General features: G+C 30.1%; 1 protein-coding gene and 2 long non-coding RNA genes across 4 annotated transcripts; 1 reads left to right on the top strand and 2 right to left on the bottom strand.

Annotated features, from left to right (window-relative positions):
• Positions 1-7,516: 7,516 nt before the first annotated feature.
• On the bottom strand, positions 7,517-12,215 carry LOC126843090 (uncharacterized). 2 transcript variants are annotated; one of them, XM_050580409.1, is made up of 14 exons: positions 12,095-12,215; positions 11,887-11,910; positions 11,769-11,798; positions 10,211-10,243; positions 10,107-10,142; positions 9,764-9,778; positions 9,532-9,558; positions 9,130-9,192; positions 8,664-8,702; positions 8,552-8,587; positions 8,286-8,318; positions 8,170-8,205; positions 7,950-8,057; positions 7,517-7,616 (listed from the first exon to the last, which is right to left on the bottom strand). In XM_050580409.1, exons 1-13 carry the CDS (start codon positions 12,150-12,152, stop codon positions 7,975-7,977), a joined length of 513 nt encoding a protein of 170 aa, XP_050436366.1. In that variant the 5' UTR covers positions 12,153-12,215; the 3' UTR covers positions 7,517-7,616; positions 7,950-7,974. The 2 variants fall into 2 exon arrangements, with proteins under 2 accessions (XP_050436366.1, XP_050436367.1); XM_050580410.1 differs by lacking the exon at positions 8,664-8,702.
• A 678-nt stretch (positions 12,216-12,893) lies between these two features.
• LOC126843092 (uncharacterized) lies at positions 12,894-13,955 on the top strand. Its single transcript, XR_007686391.1, has 5 exons — positions 12,894-13,088; positions 13,180-13,206; positions 13,474-13,512; positions 13,676-13,699; positions 13,797-13,955. It is a non-coding gene; the product is annotated as an uncharacterized LOC126843092 (long non-coding RNA).
• Positions 13,956-16,367: 2,412 nt separating this feature from the next.
• LOC126843093 (uncharacterized) lies at positions 16,368-16,630 on the bottom strand. The gene is made up of 3 exons (XR_007686392.1): positions 16,565-16,630; positions 16,467-16,493; positions 16,368-16,394 (listed from the first exon to the last, which is right to left on the bottom strand). It is a non-coding gene; the product is annotated as an uncharacterized LOC126843093 (long non-coding RNA).
• Positions 16,631-20,426: the final 3,796 nt, after the last annotated feature.

Here is a 20,426-nt window from a genome sequence, read left to right as displayed (position 1 = left end):
CACCATACCAAATTTAACCATAAAAAAAACAGTACAGTGGGGTCGGGGCATAGTGGGGACGGAGCATAGTTGGGTCGGGGCATATTGGGGACGGGGAGGTCACAGGTTTACAGGAATTTTTAAATCTGAAAGTGATAAAATCACTTTCGAAAAAACGCTTCGATGCAAATCGGTAGTTAGTATTTTCAAGCCAGTACAGTCCAAACCAAGCACAGTATAAACCAGCAAAGTTAGAAAGTTTTAAATGAAGGTTCTGTATTTACAAATGAGCATCAAAGCGTTAATTTGAAAGTGATTTTATCCGAGAGGACTAGTACAGTAGAGTATTGGCATAATGTAATCAAAGCAATGAGGAAACGGAGAGGTCACAGGTCTACAAGAATTATTATAAATAAAAGTGATAAAATTGAATAAAATCGCTTTCAAATAAACGCTTTGATGCTCATTTGTAAATACAGAACCTTCATTTAAAACTTTCTAACTTTGCTGGTTTATACTGTGCTTGGTTTGGACTGTACTGGCTTGAAAATACTAACTACCGATTTGCATCGAAGCGTTTTTTCGAAAGTGATTTTATCACTTTCAGATTTAAAAATTCCTGTAAACCTGTGACCTCCCCGTCCCCAATATGCCCCGACCCAACTATGCTCCGTCCCCACTATGCCCCGACCCCACTGTACTGTTTTTTTTTTTTTTTGCAAAAACTTAGTGGACCAAATAACACATATACAATGTCTTGTTATATTTTGTTGGAATGGTCGACGATTCATGTTTCAATCGTTTGTACTCCATAGTTTAAATTATAATCGCTTATTCTCAATAAAATTAATATTTATGTATTATATACTTCCATTAAAGCAATCACACACAAACTATTTATACTTCACAGATTATATTATTTCAAAGCTATATTATACTTCTATTTTACTAGATTGACAATGTACAAAATAAAATGCAACTAAAAAAACCTTTTCATAGATCCTTAAAATGTAAAGGGTGGGATAGTGAAACGGATTTTACCATTTAAATACATTAGAAAATCGCCGTTTTACTGCCTCATCCTGTATAATAATTTCTTGTTATTTTCTAAAGAAAAATCGATTTTCTTACATTTAAATTAAAATAAATCGTATACTGCTACTGTGATGGAGAAAACAATAAATTTTACCTACATTTATTACTTATTAGTTAAATATTACTAAACTGACAACTACTAGACTGGCAACTACCTACAAATGTCATCACCCCCCGACCTCTCTCTCACACTCCATGACCGGCTCGGGCCGATAAGGGGTTTTTCGTTCCCACCTGTACCGTGTACATAAGACGGTGGACAGTTGATAACGCGATCGGGCGTTTATATGGTCACGATCAAATATTATTTTGTCTCGAAAATTGATAATTACAACAACTATACATTATAGTATAAACAACTCATGTTATCATTTCTCACGTAATGGCTGCCAATTAAAATTAAATTAGTTTCTTAAATTAAATTCAGTCATTCCGCAAAAAGTTCAAGTCCAAATCGATTTTATATCAACTGTGACTTAATAAAATCCACACCCAGTTAGTTATAATCTGTTGACAAATTGTTTTTTATTAAATAATGAAAATTGATAAAATAAACATCAACTACGTCATAAAAGTTTTATACAGCGCAATACAAGTTACAACCAGAATAAAAACTAGCGTTTTTGTAGAGATTTAAAAATACTATTTGAAACGACATACAATATTTTCTATCATAACTGATTTCATAATTCATTACGGAGCAGATAAGAGCGCGCATCAATATGCCGTTCGTACACACGATGATGCCAATAGAACAAAAAATTATACTTTTTTTTTTCGTTTCTCACATCTGGTAGAGTGCGTTTGTACTTATATTTTGCGTTTATTTATATGCCTTTATATGCGTTTATTATATGTTTTTGGGGTCGGTGATTACGAATTTGTTATCAGTTCTCAATTTTAATCAGCCAGAAAGAACTTAAGTAAAAAAAAAAAAAAATTGAACTTTGTGTCAACTTAAAGTCAAAAGTGTTACTTGAGCACAAAACTCAATAGTATCATTCTGCATAGATCTACATAAAATTGTTTTAATGATTTGATAACAATTTTTTTAAGATTTTAAGTGTTTTTTGTTAAAATATACGCAATCTGCGAAAACACAGTTTTCCGGCTATTAAAAAAAAACTGTAGTGCCGAATTATTTTTCCGTTTAATATGTTATGGATACATATGAGTTCCAACTACTGGCAAATTTTCAACCCAAAGGTCTTAAAATTACGGCTAAAAACCCCGAAAAACAAAAAAACCTGTACCCCCCCTAGGGGGGTGGGCATTGGGTTAAATTCAAATTTGATATAACTGACGTGCGCGGGCATACTAAATAAATATTTCTTATAAATTTCAACTCGATCCGACTGTTTTTCTCGAAGCTATAGCCAGTAAAAGTTCTAACTTAAAAACTCGTACGGTTTTTTTTTTGTTTTTTTCAACTTACGCCTGTGAAGAGTTAAACTTTTTCAACTTTTACCCCCCCAAAGTACCAACTAGATGAAAATTGCGATTTATAGAGTTGCTATTCGAAGGAATTGGTCCAGTATTAAAGAAGTTACAGTGTATACAGATAAAAAAAAAACATACATCAGAGTAAAACCAATACCTTCTCGCTTTGCATCGAAGCTAAAAAAACCAGTACAGTGGGGTCGGGGCATAGTGGGGACGGAGCATAGTTGGGTCGGGGCATAGTGGTGACAGGGAGGTCACAGGTTTACAGGAATTTTTAAATCTGAAAGTGATAAAATCACTTTCGAAAAAACGCTTCGATGCAAATCGGTAGTTAGTATTTTCAAGCCAGTACAGTCCAAACCAAGCACAGTATAAACCAGCAAAGTTAGAAAGTTTTAAATGAAGGTTCTGTATTTACAAATGAGCATCAAAGCGTTTATTTGAAAGCGATTTTATTCAATTTTATCACTTTTATTTATAATTATTCTTGTAGACCTGTGACCTCTCCGTTTCCTCATTGCTTTGATTACATTATGCCTATACTCTACTGTACTAGTCCTCTTGGATAAAATCACTTTCAAATTAACGCTTTGATGCTCATTTGTAAATACAGAACCTTAATTAAAAACTTTCTAACTTTGCTGGTTTATACTGTGCTTGGTTTGGACTGTACTGGCTTGAAAATACTAACTACCGATTTGCATCGAAGCGTTTTTTCGAAAGTGACTTTATCACTTTCAGATTTAAAAATTCCTGTAAACCTGTGACCTCCCTGTCACCACTATGCCCCGACCCAACTATGCTCCGTCCCCACTATGCCCCGACCCCACTGTACTGGTTTTTTTAACATTATGACATTGTGATGTAATGATTTGCAGGATTTAAATGTACAACTCCTTTTCTTTGCTTATCTTTTTCTCTTTCATCAGCGCAATACTCTTTGTTTCCTCTTAAATCCCGTATATGTTGAAGGCTTTTAAGGGCTCGTTTACTTTTCCTTCCCATGTTAACTTAATGAATTTAAAAAAAAAATATGCCTAAAATTAAAAATTAAAAAGTTAACTATGACACATGAGATACAACTCTAGACGTCAAACAACTTTATTACACCACATAACAATATGATTAATAATGATTATGGAAATTGTTGTGTATATACAACAATTTCCATGTATTTATAAAGCACATATATTAGATTAATAGAAGTCCTGATATTATTATTGTAATTTTCTTGACTTAAATACACATTTTTATACTAATGCAAATAATTTTTTTAACGTCATCAAAAACATGTCCATAAAAATTAAAATACATACCCATTTATAATAGAAGCATACCGTCAAACATAATTTATGATAGTATTAATAACAATAATTGCAGGTATATAACAAAGTTATCATAACAAAAAGTTGCACACGAGTATAAAATGAAAAGCTTACATAAATGTTAATATTTACCTGTAACATTTACAAAACAACAACAACTTATTACATAGATTAATTTCTTTATTGTCAAGTAATCCCCCAAAAAATTACAGTACACAAAAGTACCTTTTTTTGTAAATTTCTTAAATGAAACTATTCTTTCAATAATATTAAACATAGCAATGTTATTTATAAAAACCAAAAGCTCAAAAAAATGACAAAAACACTACTGAGTTATAAATCTTAGTAATTTAAACAAAAAAAATTCATTAAATCATACAAATTTGTTTGAAATATTAAAAAATAGTATCTGGAAAATTGCATTTTACATTGACTAATAATAAACAATATGTAACTGTAATGTAATGCATAAAGATAACAATTAGAGACGATGTGCAATAATAACCTCTACATTTCAACCATGTTATTACCTACACTGTGTACGTATAAACATACAGTTTTGAGGTTTAATACGTTACTTCCCTAACCTATACCTAGCATACAAGACATAAATCATGACAGATGTTTCTAACACCAACTTAGTTCTAACTTCTGTCATAAGGTAACATACGGATAAATATAAATAAATAATAATATAAATTTAATCGAATCAGCAATACTGAAGCTACTAAATACTAAATAACAAGCCACTTACCAAGCTGAATCTCGGCAAACACTCCCAGCAATTAAGACGGTGTGCAGGTGGTTTTATACGAAGGTGGAAATTTAACACCGAAAATTATGTAAAGAAAATATTTTTTTATAATTAAATATTTTTTACAATATGTAAATAAAAATAATAATACTCGGAACGACAGCGGATTGACACTCCGGATCAATTTTAAATCAATAACTGATAATCGAATTATCGAATACTGACTGGCAACTACCTACAAATGTCATCACCCCCCGACCTCTCTCTCACACTCCATGACCGGCTCGGGCCGATAAGGGGTTTTTCGTTCCCACCTGTACCGTGTACATAAGACGGTGGACAGTTGATAACGCGATCGGGCGTTTATATGGTCACGATCAAATATTATTTTGTCTTGAAAATTGATAATTAAAACAACTATACACTATAGTATAAACAATTCATGTTATCATTTCTCACGTAATGGCTGCCAATTAAAATTAAATTAGTTTCTTAAATTAAATTCAGTCATTCCGCAAAAAGTTCAAGTCCAAATCGATTTTATATCAACTGTGACTTAATAAAATCCACACCCAGTTAGTTATATTCTGTTGACAAATTGTTTTTTATTAAATAATGAAAATTGATAAAATAAACATCAACTACGTCATAAAAGTTTTATACAGCGCAATACAAGTTACAACCAGAATAAAAACTAGGGTTTTTGTAGAGATTTAAAAATACTATTTGAAACGACATACAATATTTTCTATCATAACTGATTTCATAATTCATTACGGAGCAGATAAGAGCGCGTATCAATATGCCGTTCGTACACACGATGATGCCAATAGAACAAAAAATTATACTTTTTTTTTTCGTTTCTCACATCTGGTAGAGTGCGTTTGTACGGCTAAAAACCCCGAAAAACAAAAAAACCTGTACCCCCCCTAGGGGGGTGGGCATTGGGTTAAATTCAAATTTGATATAACTGACGTGCGCGGGCATACTAAATAAATATTTCTTATAAATTTCAACTCGATCCGACTCTTTTTCTCGAAGCTATAGCCAGTAAAAGTTCTAACTTAAAAACTCGTACGGTTTTTTTTTTGTTTTTTTTTCAACTTTCGCCTGTGAAGAGTTAAACTTTTTCAACTTTTACCCCCCCAAAGTACCAACTAGATGAAAATTGCGATTTATAGAGTTGCTATTCGAAGGAATTGGTCCAGTATTAAAGAAGTTACAGTGTATACAGATAAAAAAAAAACATACATCAGAGTAAAACCAATACCTTCTCGCTTTGCATCGAAGCTAAAACATTTTTCTGGATTTTTGTGAAAAAGGCATTAAAAGGGGTCAAATTTTATGTTTTTGGGGTCGGTGATTACGAATTTGTTATCAGTTCTCAATTTTAATCAGCCAGAAAGAACTTAAGTAAAAAAAAAAAAAAATTGAACTTTGTGTCAACTTAAAGTCAAAAGTGTTACTTGAGCACAAAACTCAATAGTATCATTCTGCATAGATCTACATAAAATTGTTTTAATGATTTGATCAATTTTTTTTAAAGATTTTAAGTGTTTTTGTTAAAATATACATAATCTGCGAAAACACAGTTTCCCGGCAATTAAAAAAAACTGTAGTGCCGAATTATTTTTCCGTTTAATATGTTATGGATACATATGAGTTCCAACTACTGGCAAATTTTCAACCCAAAGGTCTTAAAATTACGGCTAAAAACCCCGAAAAACAAAAAAACCTGTACCCCCCCTAGGGGGGTGGGCATTGGGTTAAATTCAAATTTGATATAACTGACGTGCGCGGGCATACTAAATAAATATTTCTTATAAATTTCAACTCGATCCGACTCTTTTTCTCGAAGCTATAGCCAGTAAAAGTTCTAACTTAAAAACTCGTACGGTTTTTTTTTTGTTTTTTCAACTTTCGCCTGTGAAGAGTTAAACTTTTTCAACTTTTACCCCCCCAAAGTACCAACTAGATGAAAATTGCGATTTATAGAGTTGCTATTCGAAGGAATTGGTCCAGTATTAAAGAAGTTACAGTGTATACAGATAAAAAAAAAACATACATCAGAGTAAAACCAATACCTTCTCGCTTTGCATCGAAGCTAAAATATTTTAACTGTTAAACTATAAAAATTGGGTTATTTGTACAATACGACTGTTCTTAGAACGTTAAAACCTAAAATTGTTATCATACAACAAACAGGTGTTTATTATTTGTTTAGATTTCACGGGTCTCATGAAATATGCTGTATTGAATGGGCAAAAAATTTGAACTAAATTTCAAAAAGCTAGTTTTATGAGTAAAACGTATAAAACAATTATTATAAATTACTGATCAAACGCTTAATAAGGTGCTTAACACGCACTATAATGTGTCTTACGGGATAATATAATAATATTATTTTGCTTTTTTTAAAAAATATTTTTAGGATTCTCAAACATATTATTCTATTGGGAAGCACGAGCATTAATCTTAGAATTTATCCGGCTTAGTAAATATGAGTCATCGGCGGAATTTTTCAATAGTTTTGAAAATTAAGGTGTTGTGGGCATATTTTTAAGTATTTAGAACATTCTAAATTTATACCTATAAAATATTTTCAAACCCAGTTTGGTGGGTTTTAATTATATTACAATATTATTATAACATAAAGTGAAGGATATTTATTAAAAAAAAAATACTAAGTTGACCATAAGCTCATATTTTTTGTCATCTAGTTAGTAAATTCCTTCAACGTTGGTCTTCAAAGTTCATTTTTTTTTATGTAAACCAACCAACCATAATTATTATCTTTTAATTCAACCAGTAAATTTATCTTTAATTACAAGTAACTTTTTTCCTAGTCCAATATCGATAAGCATAACTATCCAAGAACAAGAAATTTTAAATTTTCCACATAGTAAGTTTATTATAATTTAGTGAAGTATATAATTTTTTTTTTTTTTTGTAAAAGATTACACATCAAATGATAATAATTATATTTTATTTAAAATAAACTGTCACTCTTTACATTCTTCCTGTAAATAACAAAAAAAAAAGTTATTGTCATTCATAACTCAATTATTATGATTAACTGTCTTAAATTCAAAATTGTTTAAATAAATAAAAAGTTAAATATTATATGTTTCATTTAGACTTTACTCGAAAGTATTTTTTTTTTCATCATAACTAATACAGGGTGATTTCTTTATCATGGAAGAGTTTGAAGAAGTTTATTATTTATCATTACACTGTTGTAATTGGAAAAAATAAAGACCGTGGTCTCTTTCGGGACCCGACAATTTGTTGTGAAATAGATGACCCACAGTAAGATAATTCAGAGAATGAAAACAAGAAAATCATCTACAAACCATGTGTTCCATGGTTACAACAGCACTATAGTGCCGCAAGTTGGATAGCGTCAGGACTTATAAACCCTTTGTTTTTCGCTACTGTAGTCCTTGTCAAAATATGTCCGTCTGTTTTAAAACATACGTTTTACTTGATAAATTATTATATTTATATTCATAATAATAAGTTGGTTTTTCTGTGTTATATATTTTCAAAACCAACTGCACAGTCTATACTGACCTTTTCCATCATTGACAGCTTTAAAACCGTTCCCACCTGGATAAAAAAAAATGATAAAAATCAAAATAAAGTTTCCTGCAGGTACAACATGGTTTAATTTATTAGCTGTTACTCACCTCTTGTAAAATCATTTGGCAAACCTGGTACATCTAAATATAATGAATACAGTTAGGTATCAAAACGAATTCATACTCTTATGTAATATTAGTTTGTGAAGAAAGTATAGTATATACCACATAATTATGTAATCAATTAATTTAATTATCTGTTAAGAGTATCCACACTTCATGCAGATACATATCAATACATGGATATGTCCTGCTATCTATTCTAACAATTTTGTTGTGTAACCGTCGAAATAAGCTCTGTAATCTATACTGACCTTTTACATCTGCTTTAAAATCGTTCCAAACTGATCCTACAATCAAATGATAAAAATCAAAATATTGTTTGCTTTTTGTATAACATGGTTTCATTGTTAACAGTGTACTTACCTGTTTTAATATTTTTTGGCAAACCTAGCATGTCTAATTCTAATGAACACAATTAGATATCAAAATTAATTCATACCCATAGAATACAATATTAGTGTGTGAAGAAAGTATAATATGTAATTAAAAATTTTGAGATTAATTAATTTACTGCTCTTAAGCTTCGTACACACTAAGCCAATAATTTAGTAGAGTGGCTACAACGCTGAGAATGACTGAAAGTTGTTTTAATTTTCTGTTAAAAAAAATGGCACCATAAATTCAACGCAGTGATACTCAACTGAGAAAAGCGATTCTAGCAAAAACAAAGTTACAGGCACTTTTATACTTATATTTTGCAACTTGAACCCAGTTATACATCATTCTAAATCGTTACAAGTGTTTGACTATTTTAGATACCCGCCACTTGACTAAATTACTGGCCTAGTGTGTACGCTCCTTTAGTTTAGTACTCTATAGTCTTACTTACTCTTTGCCAAGACCGAATTCATCTTCAATCCATCTTCAGAAACTTCATCCGAATCACCATAAGCTAATCCAACAAATCATACAAAATCAATATACAGTTTGCTATAAATATCACAATTGGGTATCAAAATGAGTCTCATATTTATAGTGTTACGAGGGGAAAAAATATATATTGCATAATGCAATCAAGTGATCAAATTATATCATTTCAATATGGCTTTTTTTTCAGATACTTTGAAGTTATAATAATGATGTGTTGACAATTCCGGATAATCAATCATTGATAAACCCCCCAAAAAAAACCTAATCACTAATTACATAAAAAACGAAAATTCTGTTCATATTTCTGTACTAATTTTATACAGTAGTTATAACTACTAACTCTATAGCTGTTTATACTGACCTTGCGATGTATATATTCTATTTCCACCTAATCCAAAAAATATTTCAAATTAAAATACTACTTTAGTACCCAATAATTGTTAGTAGTAAATTAATAATTAAGTAGACATCATTTTTCACACGCTTCCAAAGTAAAATTGGCATAACTTTTTAATCGAAAAAATGTAAATATTTTTTAAAAAGAGCCAAGTAAAATGTATAACCCGCCTTTAATATTGTTAGCTGTTACTTACCAGGTGAATATGGCACTGAATATAAAAAAACAAAATTAGGTATCAATATGAATTAAATGGTTAAACGGCATAAGGGCCTAAGCGACAAGCTATATATTATAATTGGACGGAGAAAAATCGGTTTGCGGTATAAATGCCATTAGGTTTTGTCTGTCTAAAAAATAGGATCTAAACGAAATAAAAATACCCCAATTTTTATTGAAAAAATGTATTCCTGATTGAAAAAAAAGAAATTAATAAGCTCACAAAAATGTTTTATTGGCTCTCCTGGAAACTATTAAAATTGTCGCTCAGACGCTTTTGTCGTGTAAGCGTCAAAATCAACTCTACAATCTGTACTGACTTTTTAGATTCTTAAATGCTTCAAATTCGTTCCCACCTGATCCAAAAAATTAAAATACAGTATGCTATAGGTACAACATGGTTTAATTGTTAGCTGTTATTTACCTTTTGTGATTGGCAAACCTAGTGCGTCTACATCTAATGAACATAATTCAAAATGAATTTATTCTCGTTTATAATAATCAGTGTGTGAAGAGAGTATAATATACAGGGTGTCCCATTTTAAAACAATAATCCAATCAAAAAGTTGCTTATTAGAGATTTTTAGAGTACAAAAGGGGACGTTATAAAAATTAAATAATAGGGTCCAAGATTCAAAATGGCCGACTTACAGTCAAAAACATGTTTTTTTAAATGGAAACCGTGTATTTTTTGTAACTAAACAAATGTTCTTATCAAAATTAACAACTTTAGTAGGAAACATTTTTTGGTAAAACCCATAATTTGTAAATAAGTATCTTTAGCTGTTTTTAGTTTTGTTATTTTATTTTGATGCATATGGTAATCGTGTCATTTGTGGTAAACATGGTGTGTGTGGTAACCATAGTTTTTGTCTTTGTGATACACAGAAAAGAGGATAACGTTGACGATAAAGATAATGATAATGTAATGGCATAGATATATATAATAAACTAGATTGCATAGATTGTATATGCCACCAATAGCGAAGATTGAAGCAGCCAATTTCCGCCATTTCGATGGGAATTAGAACCTTATCACGTGAGAATAATATATGTTTATAACAATCACATATATAATATTATATTGATATAATAATATATACAGATATATATTATATGCATTGATAACACACATAAACCCACCAGAATGGCGGACCGTCGGCTTCAATTCTTATCGCTAGTTAGCAATCTAGTTTATTATATATATATATATATCTGTGTGTAATGGTAAGGTTAGGTTAGGAAATTATATACATACCAAGGTTACCACACGTACCACGGTTACAACACATATCATGGTTACCTCACAAACAAAGGTTACCCCACATATCAAGTTATCACAGTTACCACACATACTAAGGTTACCACACATGGCACGATTACCTTATGCATCAAAATAAAATAACAAAACTAAAAACAGCTAAAGATACTTAATTTACAAATTATGGGTTTTACCAAAAAATGTTTCCTACAAAAGTTTTTAATTTTGTTTGGTTAACAAAAAATACATGGTTTCCATAAAAAAAAAAAAAAAGGTTTTTGACCGTAAGTCGGCCATTTTGAATTTGGGGCCATATTTTTTTAATTTTTATAACGTCCGCCTTTGTACTCTAAAAGTCTCTAATAAGCAACTTTTTGATTGCATTAGCATTTTTGGAGGAAAATCGATTAGTATTTTAAAATGAGACACCCCGTATAATGCATAAGTATGTAATCAATTAACTAGATATTTCTGTTGGCTTTGGTACCGTGTAATACACAAGCAGAATGTATAATTAATGTAATCTTTAACTGTACAGTTATTTTAATTCTAGATCTTGTTATTATTATCATATTGCTTGTATTGTTATAAAATAACGAAAGTTCCCCACTTCAAACAGTTTTACAGTATATTAATAAGTATATCTATATAAACTAATGTAGAAGTGACTTTTTCAAATTGTAGGTTCTCCTTTTAGTTAATACTCTCTAGTCTTACTTACGTTTCTCGGCTTCTTCCGACTCACTAAAATCTAATCCAACAAATTATACAAATCAACATACAGTTTGCTTTGAGTAGGAATAACATGATTTAATTCTCAGCTTATACATTGTACTTACTTGGATATGGCAACCCTTGTGCGACTAGAACAACAAAATAAAGTATTGATATATATTTTGTGAGGAAATTGTGCATAACTTGTTTTAGTAATAAATTCGAATCAATGTGATATTATGACATTTAACTACATACTGCAAAGTCATATAAATTAATTGGTAATTTCATACCGATCTGAAAATTAAGCAGTGTAATAAAACTACAAATTACCCGTTAACATGTCCAAGGTAATGATGAGGACTATAAAAAATATAGCGTTTTTTCGCATATTGTAATAATATAATAATAACTTTAAATGAACACAAATTATAGTGTTTCAGGTAGTAGTGTAGGTTCGAGGAATACAGAAACAGTTTTATTAAAGTAGAACTCCGAGTCTTTGTCATTTGTAAATAATAATTTTTACTAGAAAAATAAAAGTCCGTGTGTGTTATACCACATGCAAGTGTTGTGAAACTTGGTGGTATTTTTCACGCTGTGCCTATTTTTTCCGGGTATTGATATTGTATGCTCTCCAATCAATACTAAAGTGTTAAAAACAGACATTAATAAAATTTTTGATCACATAAAGTATCTTACAGGGACGATTTTTGATCTATAGAGTTGCTATACGAAGAAATCATCATCAGAAACACACCACTGTAAAAACAATACAATGAATGCACTTAACGATATCGTTTCAAAAGTTTAACAAAATATAGGTATAACATATGTCTTTTTGATACTAAGGATTAGGAATTTTGCTTTTAATAAGGGATTTTATCAACAATGATTTTTCGACTTGAGGGCTGAGATTCAGTGTGATGACATATTATTGAAAATTTTGATTCATTCTGTTGGAAATATATTTGATGTGTTGGATTATTATTTCTTTCAACGTTGACCTAAATTGTTTATTGCTAAAATAACGTTTACTCTGTCTCGCAGGTGTTATAGACACACTTATCGTTTTGTTGCTGTGCAAATAAGTAATAACATATAGTCTTATGAGTCACAATTAAATAAAACGGTTTCTACATAGTCTGGATAACTCTTTGTTAAATAATGTATGTCATGTTCACTTAAGCATTTTCGTGTACACTTTAAGGTTCTCCGTCGTAAAACTTTACAGGGTTTTTTCAGAATAACAAAGTTCATTAATAATACATTATGCATAAAATCGCTATCTTTTTTACAGCCATAATTATCATGGAAATAATTTTGGGTAATTTTTATTTGTATTTTTTTTTTTTTCAACACAACAAATTCTCAGGTTGATTGTCCTAAATTTATTAATATCTAATTTTTCGGTTTAGTCGCACAAGGTGTGCCCGTACCAGCAGGTAAGTAACAAACAAATATTAACGTCAGGTCATACATTTCATCTAAATTTTTACTGATTTATTTTGTAACATTTTCGCGAAGAAATACCTTCTCAGCTCCACATCGAAGCTAAAAGCCTTACTCTAATAATTATTAAAATATGAACAACAAAACTGTATTATTATAAAATCGTGTGAGAAATATTATATCTTTAAAACTATTACTTTTCTTATAGACATTTAATGTTAGAAATAGTAATTTTTGATATGTATAATTTGTTTGACTAGATGATGAAACGCCACAAGATAATACGCCCGCAAAGCAAGGTAATAATAATTCAATTTGAAACAAATGTATTCATACCTATACATTATATTCTGATCCAGATAAATTAATAAATACATTTCCTTCAAGTGTAAACTAATTAGTATGATGAATTCTATAATTATTGAAACACACCAAACTTTTTTGCTTATTCGTGTTTATCAGGTTGTGCTGGAAAATGTACAAAAGGTAAATTTAACCAGAATTAAATATGATAAACAATATTGTAAACGTACATTTATATTTATATACCCATAATGTTGAAATTGTTTTAATGTTTTCGTAGCGGTCAAAAGCGCGGGAAGTCGTGTTTGTAATTGCCTTCGCCTTGGTTGTTGTAAAGTAGTAGTTAATTTATAAATAAATGTAATTAATTTTAGTGATTCGCTTACATAACTAGTAACAATCGCCTAAGTTAGTTTGCTTAATAAACGAATAAACAGTATTCAGCATCGCGTTCGTCATTGTCCTAGAAAAAATCCTAGTCCTAAAACCAACCTAAGTTTTTGATGTTCAATAATGATTGTGTGAATTTCTGCTTCTCAAACTTCTTCATCAAGTAATAGATGTGAAAAACCTAAGACCGAATAGAATTGAGATTTAATTTTAATAAGAAAGAAATCTTGAAATGAAGTTTTGTACGGTTTTTTGTTACTTACATTGCCAATATGGCTGACCAAGGTGAGACTTGATATAATGAACAAAACTAGGTATTTAATGTGAATTCGCAAACGCTTTTATAAGTTTTGTGAGAAAAATAAATAATCTAAAAAAAAAAATGTGTGGATGGAGCGAAAAACAATTTTCACATTGGAAACAGCCAAGTAAGTCGTACAGACTGTAGATTCAATGTATCTTTAATGAAAAAATAATATTTTATTAAGTGTACACAAATAGGTATGACCAATAAAAAACAAAACTTTTTAAATTGCATGGCAGTAATGGTTTATTGTGATTTAATGGAAATATAATAAAGTTTTTGTGTAAAAGTTTACACAATTTAATGATAACTATTCTGCATTTAAATTAAACTGGATATTTTTATGACACCTTTGGATATAAACTGTAATTAAAAAAAATAAACGTTATTTTCATAATATTTTCATATTACAATAAGTCAATTTTCCGGAAATCGATTTAACAAAAAGACATATGGATAATACTTATAAATGTATAGTTTTTCTTTTTTCCTGTTTATTTATTCTAATGTAAAGTATTATAAAACAAATTGTTTTGTTTCTGATATCATTTAACCCACTCAACCGATTATTCTTCGTGTGGCTCTATAGATTGGAAATCATAATTAACACTAATAACATGATTAAAATATTTAAAAAAAGAAAAAACTATTTAGTTATAATTATTTTCCAATAAAGTGAATGTCTTGCATTAAATAAATGACCTGGTACCTTATTAGTCAAGATGGTTAACAACAACCAAGTCAACATTAGAAATCTTTATGATGACAATCAACTATGATGATGGCCATGGCTATGATGTTCCCCCATCTGTTTGAATTCTATACAAACATTGTAAAGTAATTTTAACACAATATAGTTTTACAGTACAATGAAATGTATTAATCGCACTTCACAATGAGTGTTACTTAAGAATTTACCCCACAATAGTGTACACATAACTCGCTAAACTTTATGAGTGGATACAAAACTTATTAGTTATTTTTTTATATATTTTATACAAATTGAAAAAAATGTATCCAAGATTTATGAGTTTTAATTGGGCAATTTTTGATATTGACACTAAAACGAATTTTTCCATAATAAAATAAATGTAGTTAGTCGTTAAATATAGATCATTGCCTACACATAAATAAGCAAATGTAAATAATTAAGCACTGGAATTCCCCAATTCGAGGAACTGATAAAAGTATAAGGTTATGTCAAAAACATACTTCTTCGTATTTTTCTCAACCAATATCCTAAGCGATCTAAAAATAATAATACAAAACAAAAATTAGGATGGTTCCATAATTACACATTTTTCAATATTGTTCCACCACATAAATCAATAACGCTTAGAATAAAACAGAAAAATATCAATAAGAGCCTCTTGATCTTAAAAAAAAACAACAAAGTACCTACTAACCAGTATTCGTTTTTTAATTTTTTTTGTGAACTTTAAAATTTGAAAATGTTTGATATTGATCCTGCTAGTATAATTTCAGCAAACATTTTGTTTTTAGTTATTTATAAAAAAAAAAGAAGGCCTGGACTGTTATTGAAAATATTTTATCTTTTTTTTTAATTAATAAAATAACTTTTAAATACTTCATTCAAGTCCTTAGCTGCTTACTCGTTGAATAATGGCCTCAAGAACAGTTTCTTTGTTAACTCATGTTTTTTGAAAACTTTAAAAGTGTTCCTACCATAATGATATGATATAACGGTAAAACGAGTGGTCTATTTTTTATATAAAAATAGTAACGTAAAATTAATTTGTTAGTTTTTACATACGATGATCATTATGATTATGATCATTGTGATGATGATCATTATGATGATGATGATGATGATGATGATGGTGGTGAGGTTGACGATGTTCATGCAAATGAGCTTGTTGCATAACAAAACAAAATGCATATAAAAAACAAATTGCATAAGTTATTAATTTGCAGTTAATTGTTTGTTGTTACATACCATGTGGACGTGGCTGACAATGTGGTACTACAGACAAATAGTATTAAAAAAAAAACTGAGTAATATTTATTAATGTGCAGTTAATTGTTTGTTGTTACTTACCAATTGGACGTGACTCACAATGGTGTGCTACAGACAAAATGTATAAAACAATTGAGTAATATTTATTAATGTACAGTTAATTGCTTGTTGTTACTTACCAATTGGACTTGGCTCACAGTGGTGTACTACAGACAAATATAATAAAAAAAACTGAGTAATATTTATTAATGTGCAGTTAATTGTTTGTTGTTACTTACCAACTGGACTTGGCTGACAATGTTGTACTACAGACAAAATGTATAAAACAATTTAGTAATATTTATTGATGTGCAGTTAATTGTTTGTCGTTACATACCATGTATAATACGGTGCCGACTACTGTCTACTGAACAAAATGTATAAAAAAAAAAATTGAGCAATATTTATTAACTTGCAGATAAATTTTAGATATTACTCACCATTTGGATATGGCTGATTTTGTATGTCTACCAAACAAAATGTATAAAAACAAATTGAGTAATATTTTATAACTTGCAGCCAATTCTTATTTGTTACTTACCATGAGCATATAGCCGATTTTGTGGACCTACTGAGCAAAATGTATAAATACAAATTAGGTGATATTTATTAACGTGCAGATAATTGTTATTTGTTACTTACCATAAGGATATGACTGACTTTGTGAGACTAAAAATATAGAACAAAATTAAGTAGCAATACGACTTCATACAGGGTGATCCACTTATCATGAACCACTTAATCATGGGTTTACAATTCGTTTTTTCATATTGTTTTATACAATGTGATCTCAATTTTTCACATTTTTCTAAAACAAAATTATTAAAAATCGAGTGGGGTATTATATTTACACTATTTACATGATTTGAAGTTACTCCCTCTTGGATGTCTTGACTAGTTTCGGAACACTTGCACGTTCCATCTTCAGGGCTGTGGTTCGATGTTGCTCGTACCGCGCTCTCCTGCAGACTGACCGATTCGCACCTGTGGGCGTAGGTTATATACCATATCCCCCACCGCATTCTCTACTGCCAGCTGTTTTCCACGGCCACGCCCCTTCGCCTTTTTTTTTGGTTTTTACCCCCTCCCAACTTAGTTTTCTTGATAGCGACATTTGAAACTTAAATGATAATATATAATGTATAATGGTATATATTTTTTTACATTTTAAATTGAGAATAATTTACTTAACATTTTGACTGGTTATCGACCAGTTTCGGAAAACTATTTTTAAAGTTTAACAGTTTTAAAGTTAGGATGGGAGCGGAAGTGTGGTTAGAAAATGCACGCAGATAAAAATAAAACTATACTCCACCGTCCCTCCTGTCCTAAACTTGAAACTTCAATAACTTCAAAAATAGTTATCCGAAACTGGTTATCGAAAAGTTTCAAAAGTTTCTATAAAAAAAACCAAGTTGGGAGGGGGGGAGTAAAAACAAAAAAAAAAATTGTGAAAAATTGAGATCACATTGTATAAAAACAATACAAAAAAAAAATTGTATTTCTTATTAAACCCTATAGAATATTGAGTGGTTCATAATAAGTGGATCACTGTTTAATTTTTGATCATTTGTTTCGATTGCCAAAGAAATGATAAAAAAAACGATAAAAAAGTTGGTCAAAACAAAAACTCAAAATATTTTTTACGACAATTGCCAAAATAGTTTTAAAAATTTGAGAACATTTTCTTCATCGCAACAGATATGCAATGTGTAGTTTTCAAAAAAATCCGCTTAAAGTGCTTTAATCGTTAGTTATTACTTGCCTTGTAAATTTTGCAGTGGAACTAAACGAAAAAACAGTATCAATGTAAATTCCTATAAAATTATTTATAAAATGCAGAGTATACAAGTATAGTCGTTCCAAGTTGCTGTGCCAACTTATCTGACAACGACCGTACACAGATTATACTTAATAGTTTATTTATAAAAGATTCCTTAAAATATGTAAATGGGGGATGTAAGTATATATTATAATAATACTGATACAGTTAATTTCAGATAATCAACCAAAAGTAGGTATGTATACAAAACGAATAAATAGGTACAACAAGCCTTTAATTTTTAGTTGTTGCTTACCTTGTCCGTAAGCCTGGATTTGTTGGCCTACATAATAAATACAAAATTAGTTACTAATATAGGTATATATATTTGACCATAAAAATAAAGGGATACCTCACAAGATATACATGAAGGAGTTGGCTGTGATAAATGGGAAAGAAAATAATAGATGGGAAGAAGTTATGATGGAAATATAAGGGAGACAATGGCGCAACTCCCCAGCCTTCTTTAGTTTATACATAGAGGATTCCTTAAAATATGTAAAAAAGGATGTAGTTATCGGAGGAATCAAAATTGAACTGTTAGTTTTTACATACCTTGTCCAAATACCTGACCTTGTGGAACTACTTGAAAAGAACAAAATTAATTATCAATATATTATGTATATGGCATTGACTATAATAATAGAAGGATAATTCACAAGATATACTTAATGGCTTCGGCTGTGATAATGGAAAAGAATGGGGTAACTCCCCAGCCTTATATAGTTTATTGATAAAAGATTCCTTAAGAGATGTAAAGGAAGGCTGTAGATTCTGGAGAACTAAAAATGTAATCGTTAGTTGTTACTTACCTTGTCCCAATACCTGACCTTGTGGGACTACATAAAAAGATCAATATTAGTTATCAATATAGGTATATGCAAATGAGAAAGAATGGGGTAACTCCTCTCTCTTATAATTTATTCCTAAAAGATTCTTCAAGAGATGTAAATGAAGGATGTAGATACCAGAGGAATAAAAATGTAACTGTTAATTGTTACTTACCTTGTTCAAAAACCTGACCTGGTGGGACTAAATAAAAAGAACAACATTAGTTATCATATAAGTATATGAATTTTGCTATAAAAATTCACAAGATATACTTGAAGGAATTGCCTGTGATAAATAGTTAGTTGATACTTACCTTGTGCATTTGGTGCAACTAGGACTAAATATAAGTCTATGTTATATAATATGAATTATTACTGTTATATATAAGAGTGTGAGAAAAATTTGTTTAATGCATTAAGTATACAACTTAAAATTCAATAAAGCCATAACTAAAGTTTATTGTTAATTTCGGAGCCTGCGTTATTCTGAGAGTTATAAAAATCATTCTCAAATAATACGATATGAATTTGTAGTTGGTTAAATAATGAATTATCGATTAAAACAATTTTGAATTAAACCATTGAGAGTATTTTATGGTTCCAGGTACAAAAAAGCCATTTTTCAGCCGAGTCTGCAACCACGATAGAGCATTTTCATGTCTCGTTAAAGTACCGAATAAATTTAGATTAGTTGTGGAATTATAATTTAAAAAAAAAGTTTTTCAGCCGAGTCTGCAACCACGAAAGAGCATTTTCATGTCCCGTTGAAGTACCGAATAAATATAGATTAGTTGTGGAATTATAATTAAAAAAAAAAAAAAATACATGGAGCTTCCAGTTACAGCATAAGCCAAGAGATTAAAAAATTATGTACAATCATGTTTCTGGCTAAAATTGTAGTGTTTATTATCTGGCCAAAAGTAACTTAACATAGTTTAATATATAGAGAATTAAACTGTTTTGAATTTATTATTTAGTTCTAATTTGAACGTTGAACGTACATCATATCTCTTATCTCCTATATCTTACCCCTATCACTCACCTCTATCTCCCACCCCTATCTCCTGTCCCCAACCCCAACCCTATCCCACCCCTACCCCTTATCTCCTACCCCTATTTCCACCTCCAACCCATCTTCGTGTCGTAACGCTCTTTTGGTAACGCTTTTTTTCGGTTATTTGCCATAGCTAATTCCACCCCTTTCCCATACCCACCTCATCTTCAACCCTTTCGCTTTTTTCGTTACGCTATTTTGGTAACGCTCTTTTGGTAACGCTTTTATGGTAACGCTTTTTTCGGTTATGTGCCAGAGCTAAGACATGAAAATGTCAAAAAAATTACATGGAGCTTCCAGTTACAGCATAAGCCAAGGAGATTAAAAAATTATGTACTATCAAGTTTCTGGCTAAAATTGTAGTGTTTATTATCTGGCCAAAAGTAACTTGACATAGAGAATTAAACTATTTTAAATGTATTATTCATTTCTATTTTGAACGTTGAACGTACAACATATCTTATCTTATCTCATATCTGATATATCTTATCCC

Source organism: Adelges cooleyi, unplaced genomic scaffold, assembly GCF_023614345.1.
Source record: "Adelges cooleyi isolate 19-005CV unplaced genomic scaffold, UGA_ACOO_1.1 ACOO_flye_CR_arks_rails_tigmint_CR_PRNA_574, whole genome shotgun sequence".
Classification (NCBI taxonomy): Eukaryota; Metazoa; Arthropoda; class Insecta; order Hemiptera; family Adelgidae; genus Adelges; species Adelges cooleyi.
The sequence above is the reverse complement of the archived record's forward strand: the minus strand, read 5'-3'. Positions and strand labels throughout refer to the sequence as shown.

Excerpts from the sequence above, each read along its gene's own strand:
- LOC126843090 (XM_050580409.1), bottom strand. The coding sequence starts at position 12,152 with ATGCGAAAAAACGCTATATTTTTTATAGTCCTCATCATTACCTTGGAC. Across the intron at positions 10,244-11,768 it reads GTCGGAAGAAGCCGAGAAAC|ATGTAGACGCACTAGGTTTG; the intron begins GTAAGTAAGACT and ends TATGTTCATTAG. Across the intron at positions 8,319-8,551 it reads TTTTAAAGCAGATGTAAAAG|ATGTACCAGGTTTGCCAAAT; the intron begins GTCAGTATAGAT and ends CATTATATTTAG.